At 42.3% G+C, this 19,392-nt stretch overlaps 1 protein-coding gene across 1 annotated transcript in view; it reads left to right on the top strand.

Annotated features, from left to right (window-relative positions):
* Positions 1 to 19,392, top strand: part of ptprfa (protein tyrosine phosphatase receptor type Fa) — a 363,596-nt gene that overhangs the window by 85,855 nt on the left and 258,349 nt on the right. The window contains exon 5 of the mRNA XM_026323606.1: positions 3,470 to 3,580. Coding sequence (XP_026179391.1) covers positions 3,470 to 3,580 — 111 coding nt within the window. The remainder of the gene's footprint in view (positions 1 to 3,469; positions 3,581 to 19,392) is intronic.

Genomic DNA, 19,392 nt, shown 5'->3' with positions numbered 1-19,392 from the left:
ATAAGTCGCACAAAAAGCCAGAGGAGTAAAAATAGTGTGACTTATAGCCCGGAAAACATGGTAGCTTTTAACATTGTGTTACACACCCATTCCATGTTGCATTTCAGGATTGTATTCTGAAATATGTACATTTTTAACATTATTTTTCACATTTCTTATTGTCCACTACAAAACTGCATGATGTATGTCAGCCAGTATTTAATATTGCATAATCACTAAAGATCCATTATTATTACTGACAACTGAATACTGAATGTTTGTTTAAATTCTATGAAATTTTTATGAAATGTCTTTGGATTGGATGTAACATCATTGTTCCAGGTAAGTAACATTTTATGTTTACATATTATTTTCACAAAATGGAACCTTCCAACTGTAAATTTAGTGTGCATAAGAAGTATTCGGTGCTTTCAGAGAAGTGATGTTAGAACTGTTGCAGAAAAGGGATGTCAAATAGAAACATAAACAGTATTGGATTTATTGACAAATATGTTGGACACACAAGGAATTTGACTCTGGTTTGACAGTGGTTTCTATATTCCATTGTCAGGACAGCATGGATTAACTGTTCATTGGAGTAATGGCACGGGGAAAGAAACTGTCCTTGTGTCTTGTTGTTTAGTTGTATATTGTTCTGTTGCACTACAAAGAGGAGAGGAGTTTAAACAGTTTGTGACCAGGATTTGAGACGTCTGAAGAAATCTGCTCTGTCCTCCTTCTGACCCATGAGGTGTACAGGTGGAGCCTTGATGGAGGGTAGGCTTGCACCAATGATTATTTTTGTCACCCAAACTGTCTGTTTCTGTTGTGTTTGGTTGCTGAGCCCAACAACATGGTGATGAACAGACTTGATGATTTCGCTGTAGAACTGTATTGACGGCTTCTGGGTCAAGGTGAACTTTCTGAGCTGACACAGAAAGAACATCCTCTGCTGTGCCTTCCTGATGATGGTGCTGATGTTGGATATCTACTTCAGCTCATGGGAGGTTGTGGACTCCAGAAACCTGAAGGTCTCCACCTTTGATACAATGAAGTATGGTGAGGGGAGTTAGGACGGGAGGTTTTTCCTGAAATCCACTGTCATCTCTACTGTTTTGAGGGTGATAATCTTCAGGTTGTTGCCACCACACCACAGGGCCAGCTGTTTCACCTCTCATCTGTATGCAGACTAATCACCATCTAGAATAACACCAATGACTTGTGTCATCTGCGAACCTCAGGTATTTAACAGAAGTCTACCCTGAGGTGCAGTCACTGGGGTAGAGGGAGAAGAGCAGTGGGGAGAGCACACATCCCTGGGGGGCTTCTGTGTTTATTGACTGGCTGCAATCCTATACTGGCTGCACAGTGAGCTGTGTCAGCTTGGACCTGAGGATGTGTAAGAATGATGTTGAATGCGGAGCTGAAGTCCACAAACAGGACCAATGTATAGGTTCTTGGAGAGTTGAGATGTTGCAGGATGTCATGCAGTGCCATGTTGACTGCACTGACATGTTTGTTTGGTAGACAAACTGCAGGGTGTCCAGCAGCAGGCCTGTGATGTCATTTAGATGGATCAACACCAGTCTCTCAAAGGACTTCATGACCCCAGATGTCAGGGTGAGAGGTCTGTAGTTACTCAGCCCATTGATGGAGGGCTTCCTGGGAACCAGGAGGTGTTTGAATCAGGAGGGCACTGCACAGACTTTCAGAAAGGAGGGGGTCATACCATCAGGACCTGGTGCTTTCCTGATCTTCTTTCTCTGAAAGACACTTCCACTTCACAGATGGAAGGAAAGCAGAGACGGAAAGGAAAGCAGCTGACAGTGATGTGTCTGAGGTTGTGTGGGTGAGGGATATGAAATGCTTCACATGCCTACAGTAAAACTTATTCAGGTTATCTGCCAGTCTTTTGTTCTCCCCAGCATTGGGGGATGGTCTCCTGCAACCAGTGATGTTCTGTAGGAATCTCCACACTGACACAGGGTCATTGGCTTAAAACTTCAGCATAGTTCTTAGCTACTCTAATTTCCCTGTTCAGTGTCTTCCTGGCCTGCTTATCCTGAGTCATGTACCCAGTCCTGTAGGCCTCCTTCTTAGCACAAAGAAGCAGCACAACAATAAACCCCAGTTCACTGTAAAACTCAGGCTTACATGTAAAAAGTCGTGGGCACATACGTCTTCACAGAAGTTGATGTAAGATGTCACAGTGTTAGTGAGTTCATTCAGGTTTGTGAATGCATCCCTGATCACGTTCAAATCTTCCAATTTCAGTCAAAGCAGGCCTTTAGCGCTGACTTTGCATCTTCAGTCCATGGTTTTAATCATGGTCTTTGCAGCTTTAACCTTTTGCCTGTAGGTTGAGATGAAGTGGATGAAACAGTTATCAGAAAGACCCAGAGCTGCACGAGGGACAGAGGAATAGGTGTCCTTTAATACATTGTAGAAGTGGTCCAGTATGTTTTTTGTCCCTGGTGGGACAAGTTATAGGCTGTCTGTATTTGAGCAGTTAGTGGTTGAGATTTGCAGTCTGGAGCAGGAAGGCTGGCAGCTATAGATTGTTTACTTGAGTGGAGTCACTGAGCCAAGTCTCCGTGAAACACAGAACAGCAGAACTTAAAAAGTCAGTCTGGTTATTAAGAAGCAGTTCCTCAACTTTATTGGCTAGTGACAGGAGATTTGCCAAATGGATAGGTGGGACTGGTGTTTGGGTCCCTCACTGTCATAGCTTAATGAGCGTTTAATGAACATTGTTTACTCCAGCTGGCACAGAGTCACTGCACCTCCAACTAAGCTCTCCTAACAACTTTCAGCATCAGTGATGACAGGAGAGAGTTGACTGAATTTTAAGAGCTCTTCTCTACTGAATGTCACCCATAGTGGGTTGCAGAAAGCCAAAAAAAGTTTGGATTTAAACCAAACATTGTCTTTACGTTACATTTTATCTTTCAAAATATCACGTCTCTCTCTGCATGGTTTCCTTGTCACAAGTTCCGAAATGGTGTTTATACACTTAACACTTTGCTAAAAGCTGCTGTGACAAAGTCTGTGTTTAAAAACCACCTTCTTTTACAGGAAGGCTTTTTGAGTGGCATTCAAAATAACCAGGCACACTCACCAGAAAAAAATCTATGCAGGAAGAAATGGTGATAAACTGTCATTGTTTTCATAGAATGTACATTACTTTGCACTTCAAATGAAACTGTATGATATCTACCCTTTGTGTAGTTTATAGTCTCATTTTGTTCTAACTAACGATATAAATTATTAAAAAGATGTCACAATATTAAGTTTTATCAACAAAATAGCTAAAAAAGTTCAATAAAAATGATTCTACAGCCAGATAAATACACATTTGGTGTGCCAGTGTTAAGGATTAGCATTAGTGTGTCTGAATCAGGTTACTCTAACACCATGCCCATGTGTCTATATTTTGTTCAAATGTGTGCAGTGCAGACCTGAACTGTGACTTTTTGGCCTCCCTCCCCAGGAGCCCTTCAGATTGAGAACAGTGAGGAGTCGGACCAGGGCAAGTACGAGTGTGTGGCAATCAACAGCGCCGGGATTCGCTACTCGGCTCCAGCTAACCTTTATGTTAGAGGTAAGATCTTTCTTGGCCTCGACTGACCCCTGCACTGCTGCCATTCAGGTCACCACCTCCAGCAGTAAGGTCCTCTCTTATCACCTCTTCTGCACTGATGCTCTGCCTCCTGACTGCTAATAGGGAAACGGGCTCCAATGGATTGAGCAGCAGTGAAAGTCAGACCTGTTGTCTGCTCAGTGTCATTTCTCTCTGTCTTGTCTTTGTTTCTTGGGTGATGGTTTATGTACTTTGTTCCACTCCCTTTTCAAAGGTGAAAGATAGCTTGGCTGTGATTCTGCCTCTTTGTTTTTGGGGAAGGTGGAGGGTTGCATGTAGGGTCTTGCCACATAAGGAAGTTGACACTGCACACCCATGTGGGAGAAAACAGGCTGGCAATTTCCCTGATTCAAGGCTCCAGTTGGCTATATATGCTGCAACAAAAGCCAGCAGGGTTAAACCAAGCCACAGGGTATCTGCTAAGTAGTCAACAAACAACTCAGTTGTCTCAAAGGCAATTTTTAAAGCATGAGAATTATTAATGATTGATTGATTACTTATTGAATGAATGATTAATTACTTATTTTGTATTTTGTTAATGTGACACAGTTTAAAAAATAGTGTTAAAGCTTCTCAGGAGTATTGGTCTGCTTTGCCCCTGTGTCTCTAACCTCAAAAAATTACAGCTCCATGTATGAAATATCATATTTAAATAGTTGGCTGATCTATTTTAAAGGATATAACTTTTTTTCAAGTGCTTCTTAATACAGTACTCCCATTGTACGATGATAGAGTTTTTAAAGCAATAAATCCTTTTGTCCACACTAGTTATGACTTTTGACCAGCAGTCTGAGATGCAAGATTTTCAAAAAATGCATTAAAAAAAAAAGGATCTAAGGATTTATCTATGTAAAGGAGAGGAGAGAAGTGGAGAGTGGAGTGGAGAACCCATATTGGGAGCTGGTTCCACCTTCTGCCTTCTATTCTACTTTTGAAAACTGGGAACCACAAGTAGACCTGCACTCTGAGAGCGAAGAGCTGTATTGAGATGATATGGTACTATGAGGTTTTTAAGATACGAAGAGCTTGATCACAAAGGGCTTTGGATATGAGGAGAACAATTTTAAATTCTATTCTGCATTTTGGCCAACTGAAGAGAAGCTAATATAGGAGAAATGTGATCTCTCTTGCTAGGTTCCTGTCAGAACTCAGGCTGCGGCATTCTGGATTAACTAGAGGGTTGCATGGAGTTACTGGGACATGTTGATGTTGCCTGTGGCCATTACAAACGTTTGACATCTAAGAAACACATAAATCAACCTTCAATTGGACATGATTTGCATTGCAGCATCTCACCACTACATGAAACATCAACCCCCCACCAACATAGCACCTTGCATTGGTCAAATGTCTGTGAGGCAATGTCTTTAGCAGTATCTTTATTTTGTTGGGTTAATTACTTGTTGTACCCTACTCACTTCAGGATGCAGGGATCCTCTTCACCACTTACACATGACTTTCTTCACCCACAAGAATGTCTGCTTGCCTCTCATTCAATATACTAGCTATCCCAATTAGTCCAAATACATATTAAGTAGACTGCACCAATTAAACGCAATAAACACAAGCTCATAATTTTAATAACCTAGCTATGACTGAATTTTATAATAAAAAGACTGTAACTTAAATTTTCTAACTCAGATTGGTGATACTTCATATTAGCTTCAGCATGTTTTAGAATGCATTTTTGGCTAAAACAAGGACTGTAGAGTCCACAGCAGATGTATCAGTTTCTCATTAACAGATCAAAGAGATAAAACTTGCCTTTGAGAGCTTAAAAAAAACAAAAACACTGAAGACATTGATTTGAAGATGTTTTGTTTGCTGCTTGTACACAAGTTGTTAATGAAAAGTTTTTATAGAAACTGTCATCCACTAACTGAGAACAGAACCGGAGCCAACAAAGCCAGATTATGAAGTATGCAATATAATTAATAGTTATTTGTTATTTCTTGCTAACCTTTAACTTTTCCAGGTCCACTGGTAACTTTTGTTTCGATTTTCATCTCAGTGTGATTTTTGAGCAAACACTGCAACATGGCGTATGTTGCCAAAGTGTGTGTCTTTTTCTTTTGTTATGTATATTTCACTTTACATTTATTTGTTATGTCTTTTCCTTCTCTATATTTGGTCTCCAACCTATCCCTCAATGTCTCACATGTCAGTCACAGACTGTATATGTTTCTGTTCATCTCTTAAATGCTTACCCTGCTATCTTGACATGAATGGAGCTATTTTCAATTGTTGTGCTTTGCTATGTTTGCATCGCTTTCACTTGAATATATTTTTAGTTTGCTTTGTTTGAGGCGATGTGTTTGTGAATGTTGGACAATAATTTACTTGGGACGTAAAGACGGTGTCTTGGTCCACCTAGCCATTAAGTAATAAAAATTCAATCAACTGCAAAATTGATGATAAAAATATGTCTATACTTATATAATATAATTTCTTTATACAACCTTAACAGAGTTATTGTATTAACAGTAGACATGTAGACAGTAGTAAATCACTATAGACAAGAAAACATTGGATTGACATTGTAGGAAATTCAAGACATGTTGAATATGGAATATAAATAGATAAGGTGCACTTAAATAGCTGAATCATCCACCCCCATGGATGTATTACATTATATAATAGCCCATTACGATTTCTTTTCACACCACACATCAATTCAATTCAATCCAATTCAATTTTATTTGTATACCGCCAAATCACAATACAATCATCTCAATGCTCTTTAAAAAAAAACAAAAAACCCTTATGAGCACGCACTTGGTGACAGTGGAGAGGAAAAACCCCCTTAAACGAAAGAAAAAACGTCCAGCAGAACCAGGCTCAGTTTGGGCAGCCATCTGCCTCGACTGGTTGGAGTGAGTGGATAGAGGAGAGAGTAAAGAACAGTGACAATAAACAACAAATAGACACTGCAGGTTGGTGGGGCCAGTAACTGCACATCAGCAATATACAGCTCCAGGACCAGGGACACCTGCAGAAGGTACAAAGAGAAGAGAGGGAGAGAACACAAACTAGGGGAGAGGCAGAGCACAAAGTTAGTGACATTCAGTGGTGGAGTATACACACATCAATTACTGTAATGTTTGCGTTTTAAGTTAACGGTCACTGGGTAATTGGATCAACTTTTAAGTACATTTACTTTCGTTCAAGGTTTATTGGTAATACACTAAGCTTAATGTCAGTATATTTTTTACATTTGCAACAAGTATACTTGAAATGTTTCCAGTGTATTAAGTGCAAACAAATCTCAACTAACATCTATCCTTTATATGGGTATTTTTAAGGCAGTTTAATTCTGACTTTTGAAAAAATGAAAACCTGCCATATGCATATGGGACTAAAATGTATTTGTGATATTCAAGATTCCACATAGTTCTCAGAGGAATTCTGTAAAAAGCATACAAAATACACTAAGTAAACAATAGCATAATATAAATATATTTATTTTTAAATGAAACTTTTCACACAGGAATTAGACCACTTACAAGGGTACAGTTTACCACACCCAGAAATACATAATGTAGATAATTTTTATGTATACTGAAATACAGCTAAAGTCATATGTAGTTATCTGTTATCTCTTGGTGTGAGAGGCTGGAACGAAGAAGGAGAGGTAGTGTCACGGATCGGCTGGACCCTCACATCAATCACACACGCCGATCCAATTCCCCTGAGTTCTGATTAATGTTTCCACTCACCTGCGCGGTGGCTCTTCACCGCGCTATAAAGACTCCCTCATCACACATTGTCGTTCTCGTTAGAGACATCAGAGACTCAACCCCGTGTTTCCAGTTACGATTTGCTACTTACCTGACGACCTTTCCTACTCTAGCCTTCAACCTGATCATCGAACTGACCAGCACTATCTTCTTCTCTTACTATTTACAATACCTGAATTAAACTCCTTCCAAACTTCAGCTGCGTTCCTGCTTGTGTGAGATCGTAACAGAAGAACGGACCGGATACCGACAGCATGAGTGAGCCTAGCTCTAACGAGGAGCTGGTGGAAGCTGTTGCAGATCCGTTACGACGCCTCTTTCCAACATTACCTTCCGGCACCACGGTGTCGTCAAGCCGCGCCGGCGCACCCGAACCTCCTACTCCTGTGGTAGTCGCCAGTACTATAGCTCGGCCAACGCCATTTTCGGGCACCGGAGACAACTGTAGCGGCTTCATCCTGCAATGCTCACTCATACTGGATCAACACCCACACATTTATTCTACAGAAAAATTCAAAATCTCTTTTCTGGTCACCTCACTCACAGGACCAGCCTTGCAGTGGGCTGAAACCATAATCACCCAGGCCGGTCCAGCGGCTCAGTCCTTTGAGGCCTTCCTCGGTCACTTCCGGGAAGTGTTTGGAACTACACCAGGGGACTCAATCATTGGCGAGCAACTTTTCAACCTGAAACAAGGATCTATGACCATTCAACAATACGCCTTGAAATTTCGGACGCTTGCCACTGCGAGCGGTTGGAATGAACCCTCGCTCCTCACCGCTTTTCGTCAGGGATTGAACCCCGAGCTACGCCTAAACCTGGTAGCATACGACGATACCTGTGGGTTAGAGAGATTAATCCAGTTTGCAATTCGTTGTGCCAACCGGGTCCAGGAATGTCTTCTAGAACAACCTCTCCCCTCACTACGTTCATCTCTCCCACCATCAGGAGTTACCACTTCTCTGGAACCCATGCAGACGGACACCACACGGCTTACTCCCGGTGAACGACAGCGACGACTTCGGTTGGGCCTGTGCCTGTATTGTGGGGCCAGCGGACATCTGATCCCCGAGTGTCTTATTAAACCCATTAGAACGTGGGTGAGTACCATCCACCCGACATTCCCTCGTTTAAAATCACTTTCGACCACTGTGTTGTTAACTTATGGCTCTGCTGTATTACAAGTCACGGCCCTCCTTGACTCTGGCTCTGCAGGTAACTTCATCTCGGGCGTCCTCTGCCGGCGACTCGGAATCTCGTCAACCACTACGGAGACTTCCTACAACGTACAATCCGTCACCGGGACACCATTAACATCCAAACATGTATCCCGCTGTGTGGGTCCCTTACCTCTCCAAGTTGGTGTTTTGCACGAGGAAACTATACATCTCCTCGTACTAGAAGGATCCACGGTGGACATAGTCCTGGGACGACCGTGGCTGATCCGACATGACCCCGTTATTTTTTGGAAGACGGGGGAGATCTTTCACTGGGGAAAGTCGTGTTTTCCGACTTGTTTCCCGAAACGTCCCAAACCCAACTTCCCCCACAGTACCTCATTCCCAATACACTCAGCCTCCATAGAAAATCCTTCCACCAGCAGCACTACCTATATTCCTCCCCGATATCATCAATTTTTGGATCTGTTTTGCCCGCAACACGCCTCACAGTTACCTCCCCATAGACCCTGGGACTGTGCAATAGATCTAGTACCAGGGGGAGTACTTCCCCGAGGGAGGGTTTACCCACACTCTCTCCCTGAAAACAAAGCCATGGAGGAGTACATCCAGAAGGCTCTACAACAGGGGTTCATCACACCCTCCACTTCACCTGCCGCATCCAGTTTCTTTTTTGTTAGCAAGAAGGACGGTGGACTACGTCCTTGCATTGACTACCGTAAGCTGAATGAAATCACTGTAAAATTCAAATATCCACTACCTCTAGTACCTGCCGCCCTGGAGCAACTCCAAGGTGCAGTAATTTTCACTAAGCTAGACTTACGTAGTGCTTACAACCTTATCCGAATCCAAAAGGGGGATGAGTGGAAGACCGCGTTCGTCACACCCACGGGACACTACGAGTACAGAGTTATGCCTTATGGACTGGTAAATGCCCCGGCAGTCTTCCAAAACTTCATGCACGAGATTATCAGAAATTTTCTCAATAAATTTGTAGTTATCTACATAGATCTACTCCCGATCTGTCACTGATCATTATACACATGTAGAACAAGTTTTAAGGTGTCTTCAGTCCCACTGTCTATTCCTCCGAGCAGAAAAATGCCTTTTCCACCAAAAATCCATTAATTTCTTGGGACACATAATCACTCAGAAGGGTGTTCGGATGAACCAGGACAAGGATAAGCCAGTCACCTCCTGGCCCTGGCCTTCCACTACTAAGGAGCTATGGAGGTTCCTGGGTTTCTCTAAATTTTATCGACGATTCATAGCTAGATACAGTGACATAGCTAATCCACTGACAGACCTGTTAAAGGGGCATGCGCGGACATTCCAATGGACCGAACAGGCCTTCCAGAAGCTGAAACATGTTTTCACACATGCCCCACTGCTCTCTCACCCAGATCCGGACTCCCCATTAATCGTTGAAGTAGACGCTTCATCCTCCGGAGTAGGGGCCATTCTCTCCCAGTACCAGGGAACCCCAAGGGTACTTCATCCCTGTGCCTACTTCTCTCGTAAACTTAATGCAGCTGAACGGAATTACGACATTGGCAATCGGGAATTACTAGCCATCAAGTTAGCCCTAGAAGAGTGGAGACACTGGCTCGAGGGAGCCGCACACCCCTTCCTGGTTTTGACTGAACCTACAATACCTAAGGGAAGCCAAAAGACTAAACCCACGACAAGCCCGATGGGCTCTTTTCTTCACTCAATTCCACTTCCAGATTAAATACCGGCCCGGCACTAAAAACATTAAGGCTGATACTCTATCTCGCCTTTATGATGATGACAACGACACGGAAGTTCCCGAAAACATTCTTCCTTCAGACATTTTCGCAGCTCCGATTCAGTGGACTTCGCCGACACTTCCCAATCCCGCTAACCAACGACTCCCTCCTGGCTGTCCACCAGATGTACAATATGTTCCCCTTCGCCAACGTAACTCCCTCATCCACTCCGCACACTCCTCACAGATTTTCATCGGGCCCACCCTGATCGTCCCGCACCGCGTGGACGAGGTAGACCACCGCGACGGGTCATCGGGAGCTGACTGTGGAAGGGGGGGTACTGTCACAGATCGTCTGGACCCTCACATCAATCACACACGCCGATCCAATTGAGTTCTGATTGTTACCACTCACCTGCGCGGTGGCTCTTCACCGTGCTATAAAGACTCCCTCATCACACTCTGGATTGTCCGTTCTCGTTAGAGACATCAGAGACTCAACCCCGTGTTTCCAGTTACGATTTGCTACTTACCTGACGACCTTTCCTACTCCAGCCTTCGACCTGATCATCGAACTGACCAGCACTATCTTCTTCTCTTACTATTTACGATACCTGAATTAAACTCCTTCCAAACTTCAGCTGCGTTCCTGCTTGTGTGAGATCGTAACAGGTAGGATCCAAATGCAGGACTCAAAGGATTTATTACCTCCCCTGGGTTCACCAGGAGAGGGAAAAAACACAAAACAGAGAGGCAAACAGGAAAACTGAAAATCTCTGAATGAGAAAAAACCTGAGAGAACTGAATGAGGTGGTAAACAGGCAAAGTTCATACACACGCTTTCTAGCTAGGCTTATGCAAACTAATGCTTCAGCACAAACAAAGGGAACAGGGAAGTATATATAGTGAGAACGCAAAGGTGATAAGACACAGGTGAAATCAATAAGTAATAACTCAATAAGTAGTGTGAAGCTGCCGGAGACCAGTGCGAGGGAAAGAGGAAGTCATGAGAATGTAAAGTTCCCCGGCAGGAAGTCCCAAAGGGGAATCATGACAATTATATTTTGAAAAAAATTACACAATTTAAATAAAAAAACAAACCATGAACATACTTTTGAAAAATATAACTAAATATACTTAAAAAATGTTTAAAGTAAAGTTCACTTTTAAGAGATATGCTAAATTACCAATAAAGTAATGATATTTCAATATATTTTATAAAAATGTACTTTGAATATACTTTTTTCTATCAATAATTTAACATACTTCTGGGAAATATAACAAATATACTAATAAATATGTTGAAAAAGTTCACTTTAAGAAATATGCTAAATTACTAAAGTAATATTTCAATACACTTTGCAAAAATTTACTTTAAATATGCATTTTTTTTGTATCAGTAACTCTTTTATTAATCTTATACTTTGGAGACTTACCAAAAATGTATTTTTACTATGTTTCAACACAAGCACAAATACACTTGCCAAGATGTATTTTAATGATCTTCCAAAGTCCATTCATCCATTATGTATACCCACTTATTCCTAATTAGGGTCACGGGGAACTGCTGGAGTTTATCTAAGCTCTCTTTGGGTGCAAGGCTCGGGTACACCCTGGACAAGTCACCAGTCCATCACACCAGTCTGCCAGAAGATTATTTTTAAATTAGGTAAATAAACTAGTCCTAGGGTTAGGGGAAGAGGCAGAGGCTACTGTGCTGAGGAAGTGTGCTCCAGCTTGTCTTTAAGTTTCACAAATCTGACAACAAATCCATGTCCAATAATTACACATAGACACAAAATAACACATGAAAATATTTTGAGCCGATAAATAAAAAAAAATCCCCTGCAGATGTCCCAATGAATCATTTTATCGGATTTATGAACAGTAGGTAAAGTAAGTCTGATCTCAATGTGCTGTTTAATTATAGTTGTATTTGTCACTGTATCTCATATAGTTCAATGTCATGATCTTGATGACATCAATCAGTCAGATTTCCTACAGTGCTTTTAAAGGGGATGACAGGAGTGGATTGGTCATTAGTAAAGGCTGTCCTGACCCCAGCTCCTCATAATGCATTCCTCCCACAAATAATGTATTTCGCCTTCAAATGGCTGCAGTTACTAAATGAACTGAAGGAGAGGCTTTTTATAAAATACGAAGTAGCTGTGTATATCAGATAGTGAACAAAAAGAGTTAGTTGGCTTCTGCTGATACTTTCACCAGATTACTGCTGAAGTGGCTGCACCATAAACAATGTGGATGAGAGGTCTACAACACATTTGCCACCAACCTCATTTGGCTGATCCTTTCATCTGTTTTCCCCTTTTCTTCTACCTTAGCACCATGCACTCTGTGCCTGGTCCCAGCACGTAGATGACCAAATACAGTTTTAAGGTCAGGAAAATACAATACAAATACAATACGATTGTTGCGCTGCCACAAAAATAGTGCCCTGTGTCTTATTAATGTGCACCCTTCATGGCCTTTGTGCGTGATGATGATGATGTGTGTGTGTGAATGTGTGTGTGTGTCACTGCACTACACAGGCTGTTGTCTCCACTGATTTTTTCTCACTCATTAATCGATAAGCAGATATTTTCCTGTTTTACTCTCTCTGTTTCTCCTTGTCTCCTTCCTTTCGCTCTTTATTTTGTCCTTCTTGTTCTTTTTTTCTTTTTCACTTTATCTTAAATCCCTCCATCATCATTTCACCATCCAAAAATACAATCCAAAATCTCACCACTCAGATCAACGGGAAGGTTGGTTTTTTCATTCTTTACCCTCCTAAAGCCAAGGCCTGGCAGACTGGAGCCGTGCAGCGCTGGCATCTTGCTAGGCGCCTCAGGCCCGTCCCGGCCTCTCTCTCAGGACCTCAATCCCCACAGTGCAACCATTTTGCTCTCCCACTTGCACCCTCCCCATCCTGCTGTTAGAGTATATATGTTGCCTTGCATCACTTTACATATTGCTCCATGCAGGATGCTCCTCTGAAATTTTGTGAAATGAGCATGTTTTAAATAGTAATAATGTGCTCTCTGCATAAAAAGTACATTTCCCAAACAAGAAAGGATTACAAAGAGGGTGGGACAATGTAATAAGTAATAATTACAACAATGAATTGCTTAGACATTTCTAAGAAACAAAGATAAAATTATTAAAGTCGCTTACCATAAAATAAACCTTTGGCTGAAAAAGTGTGCACACCTAAAGCCTTTCTTGATGAAGAAACTAATTCGTGCCTATGATCTATGTTCAGAGTTTGTATTCACTTCACAAAATTTTGCATCTGTGTCAGCCCCATGATGTTGTTTCCAGCATGCTAACCAGGTTTTTATTGTCTTGGCTAGTTCAAAGGCTTGGCTTGCCCCAACTCTCATCTGCTGTCTGACCATCATTACTCTGAGCTCACACTGCTTTTATGATGCTCTCCTCTGAATGTTGGTTATTTTGCATTCTACAGATGCTGCATGAATACAAGGGACCCTACATATAATTTAAATTCTCATTAATATTTCACTCTTTTAGGAAAAGATGTTTTAATTGCCCCAACAAGCTACTTGAGTTTAACAACAGACAAAGTGGCTTTGGTTTTAGAAGCTACAAGAATGGCAGACCAGAAAACTAGAGGTGTAATTACAGTACAGTGGCAGAAGAGATCCTAAATAAACATGAATATTCATTTTTTGATAATGCTCACCTGAAAACACAAATGTCAACCCTCTCAAACCCAGCTGAATCACAATATCTTTAAACCATAATTCTAGCACAGTTATAGCCAAATATTTATCTGATGAAGCAAGTGATGTCAGATGAGTCAGTGTGACTTGGAGTTGAAGATTACATGTGTGTAAAAGATGAAGTCTGGGAATGTGGAGTTAAAAAAATGTGAGTTTACCAGTGATGGAAATGGCAGTTCTAATTATTAGTTACTCAGTTTTAGTGAGTAAATAGACGTTATCATCAAATTACATATATATAAAAAATATAAATTTCCCTTCTCATCCCTACGGGTGGTATGTGTGTGTCTTCCTCAATGTGTGTGTCTTCCGTCCTGGGAGTTTGAGGGTTCTTCGCAGTATCTTAGCTGTTCCTAGCAATGACGTGTATATAGTACTAAGCTAATTGTCATTTAGCTCCATTGTACTGAGTTAGTTGAGATGCAATATCTCTTACAATTTCACGTCAAATCTGACAAAAACATGAAGCAAATAATTTTGAAATATTTTGAAATTGTGCAGTTAGTTGTATTATATGTGGACAAAGTATGTTCCAGCTCATATGGGTCATTTTTCAGGTCAATATGCTTACTCCCTGTATGTGAATCGTGTAATAAGCATGTTTCTATGTTGGCACCTGCGCTGCTGCACGACTTCCCTGACAATAAATATAACTGTTTGATTTCCCACCCATCTTACTTTCTCTAATGCCAGCTTTTCTTTGTTACTCATCTTCTTCACTTTGTCCTCCTTCCCTCTCCCTTCCTCTCTCATCTTTTCTGTAGCATGTCAATTAAGACTGAATTGGGACTGTGCTTGCATTCTAACTCTCAGCTGCTAATTTGAATCTATTACTCTAAATGTAATGATTGTGCAAAACTGAGTCACCCACCCATCAAGCCATTCTCCAGAGAGGCAGTTGCATTAATAATAACATAATGCCACTTTTAACTTTTAACTTCTGGGGCTTTAAACTATTTTCATTGCATTGTGACCATCATCCATGTCCATGGGCAAATTATTGGTTTGTACTTTACTAATATAATAATATGATGATTTGCTCAGTGTTGGCTAACACATAAATATCATCCCGCATCAGAATGTAGAACTATGGAACTAATTATGAACAAACTGGCCTCTCAGTCTTACCTGACTTGAATTAAACTCATATTCACACACGACACAAAATTATTTCAGGAGTAACTTCTTTGTGGAAATATTCCAGGCATATCCAACTACAGGGACCTGAGGACAGAGCCAAAATCTCATGGTAGACAACATATTCCATCTGTCCCTTGTGATCCTCCAGGAGGCGCTGGGGACCATGGGCTATGGAGAAAGATGTGTGGGCTACTTGACTAGCTCTGACAGAAACCCCTCAAAAGCAGCAAGATAAAGGCTGCATAATGAATTATTTAGGACCTAAAACACAAGAGTTGGCCCTCTACCTGGGATTTGTTGGTCTAAACTAAACTGGGACAAAAACAATGACTTTATTTTGTCTTTGGATTGTTTTGAATGTCTGAATTCCAGCTCAACTAGGGTTTAACATTAGCCTATTTAGATGAGCTTCAACTTTACATCTTCAGTCTACCAGGCTGCCCTTTCATCTATTCCCAGGAAGTTAAGGAACACATCAAATGCCTTCCAGGGAGGACAGACTCAACCTCACATGTGCTCACTTTTATTGTTTACCTAATAAACCTATTCAGGCCAGGTGTAAAGTGAAACCAACTCAGGAGTGTGGGTCTGACGACTCTCACCCCATTTACATAGTTCACTTAAGTAGCCTATTTGGTCTAGGGGTGGAGTGAAACCAACCTGAAGGATAAATCTGAGATTCCCTACCAACTTTCCCTTAGATGGATGAAGCTACTTGGATGAGTAGTGAGTCAAAACACACACACAGATCTTTGTCACCTCTATTAGCATTCAAATTTTAAACATTCCTATTTGAACCTTTCCCTGACATGGCAATGTCATAACATGACATATTAAGGACACATAATGTGACATTTTATATAGCCATTATTATATTTTAATAAAACATATCACAACTTAAATACTCATAATGTAATGGAACCAATATAAATAAAAAAGATACTGAACACAAAAACTAAAAGCTACCTCAAGTTTTTGTCCTGTACTTTAAAACACCTAAAAATAGTCAAGCTGCCAGAGGACCTGAGACACCATCCTGGTTTCATGTACTGGAAGCATGTCAACCAAGTAGGGTGGTGCAAGACAACAAAATTCTTTAAAAACAAGTAAGACCTGTTTATTTCCTTCTGGTCCTGGGTAAAACCTGGGCAGTGGCATTCAGAACCTTCAGAACCACACTTATAACACTTTTGAATTATACTGAGAGGAGAAGAGACCATTACAATAATCCAGTCTCCTGGTTATTAGTCGCTTCATGTCATTCCAAAAACAAAAAAGATGCGCTCTAGCAATATTTTTGAGATGGTTAAAAGCATTGGTGACAAACCCCACAATAGCCTTAAATTCAGTCCTGAGTGTGGGCTAACACTGGGGTTTCTGGTCATATTGCTTGTTATCAGTTCTAAAGAGACTAGATCACCATGCCCATCTTCTTAGGAGACATACCCTCATAAACCTTAGTGGCATCCTATTGAACAACAGAAGTGAATATGATTTATTTGTGAAAGTGCAACTACACTAATTCTATGATAACTGAGCAAATTAAACCATAAGCCAACAATTGTTGTTACAAGTATAACAGAGTAAGCATACACAAGTGGTGTGGCTCTAAAGGCAGCAACTGATTGATTCATTGATCCCCAACTTAGATATAGAGTGAAATTTCCCAACAAACTAGAACTTGTTTGCCTTAGAGGTAATTATAACAATTTTGGTAAGGCTTAAATATTCACATAGCACCATCACAAAAATTAAATTTTTCCACTACTTTGGGTTATGACCAAGCACTGTACCAGCATATTAAATTTCCACAAGCCCCTCCTATACTTTGTGTTTAGTATTAATTTGCAATTATTAGATGCTAAATGCTAAACTATAGGGGAACCACGGTAAAGTACCTTCTTCACAGTAAAAATAAAAATTACCCTGAGCCTTTGTCTAACTGATCTGGCAGTTTGCCCCCAACTGTCCCCCTTGTCTCATTCCTTGTCCACTATCTTCTCCATTTTACCTCCCCTTCCTAGCTTTATGCATCGTCTCCTCCTTATTCCAGCCTCAGTGCCAGACATCTGCATTTCAGAGCCAGCACACTATTCCTATATGAGCAGCAGAAAACAAAACGCATTATTTCCTTTACTATGGTAACATTTAGACTACATCTTAAACTAGAAAATGCATTTCCTGCGGAAGATGCGTGTGAATGCTGAAAGCTGAATGAAGCTGTCCAACGATGCTGAAAATGGCACATGCTGAACAAGCTGAAGGCTGAAATGCAATGCTGAATAAGCTGAAGGCTGAAATGCAATGCTGAAGAATCATGGAAGCTGAAATGTAAAAGTGGAGTTGGAAGCTTAAGCTGTTTAGCTAAAAAAAAACTTTTGAACATTGCTGAAAATGGCTGAAATGTATTGCTGAATAAGCTGAAGGCTGAAATGCAATGCTGAATAAGCTGAAGGCTGAAATGCAATGCTGAAGAATCCTGGAAGCTGAAATGTGAAACGGGAGTTGGAAGCTTAACTTAACTAAAAAACTATTCAACATTGCTGAAAAGGCTGGAAAGAAAATCATATGATGTAGAAATTGCTAAAGAAAGAAGTTAATATAACATGAAAAAGACAGTGTAGTGAATGATGGATGAACTAAAGGATTTGAATATGAGTTTAAGAAAAAAAGGGAAGAATGAAACAGCAAAAAAGTGAACTTATAGAACGAGACTGTATAGACAGAAACAATGTATAGTTTAAAAACTAATAAATATTGCTGAAAAATAAAGAAGGTAAAGGCTGTGTAAGCGAATCACAAATATTTGAAGGACGGTTTTCTTAGAGAAAGAAGAGAAGATGGAAGGAAAGACTGAAAAAGGGAAGATATGAAGCAATATGGACTGGCGGAGGCCTGAAAAAACATACACACATACATCACATGTTGAGTAAAATACAGAAAATTGCCAAAAGAAAACTGGAGGGTCCTGGAAGTGTTCACCGGGGGTGTGGGAGAGAGCAGGGGAGAGGGGCAGGCATCCAGGGGGAAGCAGGGCTCTCTGGAGGGTCCTGGAAGTGTGCACGGGGGGTTGTGGGAGATAGCAGGCGAGAGGGGCAGGCATCCAGGGGGAAGCTGGGGTCTCTGGAGGGTCCTGGAGGTGTGTACAGGGGCCTGGGGCAGTGGGCTGCAGTCCTCCAGGGGGAAGCAGTGGGCCCTGAAGGGTCCCTGAAATGTGCAGCAGAGGTGTGGGAGAGAGCATGGGAGAGCAGCTAGCCTCCAGAGGGAAGCTGTGGGCTCCGGAGGGTCCTGGAAGAGTAGAGTGGGGCCTGGGGCAGTGAGCTGCGGGCCTCCAGGGGGAAGCAGTGGGCCCTGGAGGGTCCTGGAAGTGTGCAGCCGAGGTGTGGGAGAGAGAGCATGGGAGAGGAGCTAGCCTCCAGAGGGAAGCTGTGGGCTCCGGAGGGTCCTGGAAGAGTAGAGTGGGGCCTGGGGCAGTGAGCTGCAGGCCTCCAGGGGGAAGCAGTGGGCCCTGGAGGGTCCTGGAAGTGTGCAGCGGAGGTGTGGGAGAGAGCATGGGAGAGCAGCTAGCCTCCAGAGGGAAGCTGTGGGCTCCGGAGGGTCCTGGAAGAGTAGAGTGGGGCCTGGGGCAGTGAGCTGCGGGCCTCCAGGGGGAAGCAGTGGGCCCTGGAGGGTCCTGGAAGTGTGCAGCGGAGGTGTGGGAGAGAGCATGGGAGAGCAGCTAGCCTCCAGGGGGAAGCAGTGGGCCCTGGAGGGTCCTGGAAGTGTGCAGTGGAGGTGTGGGAGAGAGCATGGGAGAGCAGCGAGCCTCCAGAGGGAAGCTGTGGGCTCCGGAGGGTCCTGGAAGAGTAGAGTGGGGCCTGGGGCAGTGAGCTGCGAGCCTCCAGGGGGAAGCAGTGGGCCCTGGAGGGTCCTGGAAGTGTGCAGCGGAGGTGTGGGAGAGAGCATGGGAGAGCAGCTAACCTCCAGAGGGAAGCTGTGGGCCGTGGAGGGTCGTGGAAGTGTGCCCGGGGGGTGTGGGAGAGAGCAGGGGAGAGGGGCAGGCATCCAGGGGGAAGCAGGGCTCTCTGGAGGGTCCTGGAAGTGTGCACGGGGGTGTGGGAGAGAGCAGGGGAGAGGGGCAGGCATCCAGGGGAATGGTTCAATTAACACTAGTTAACAGTGTGAGCAGTGTGAAGATAACATACCAGAAGGGATTGGAAATATCATTTGTCATTAACAGATAAAAGAAAATTCAGAAGAAGGGCTGTTC

Source organism: Mastacembelus armatus, chromosome 4 (assembly GCF_900324485.2).
Source record: "Mastacembelus armatus chromosome 4, fMasArm1.2, whole genome shotgun sequence".
In the NCBI taxonomy this organism is placed as follows: Eukaryota; Metazoa; Chordata; class Actinopteri; order Synbranchiformes; family Mastacembelidae; genus Mastacembelus; species Mastacembelus armatus.
This window is presented reverse-complemented; position numbering and strand designations above follow the sequence as displayed.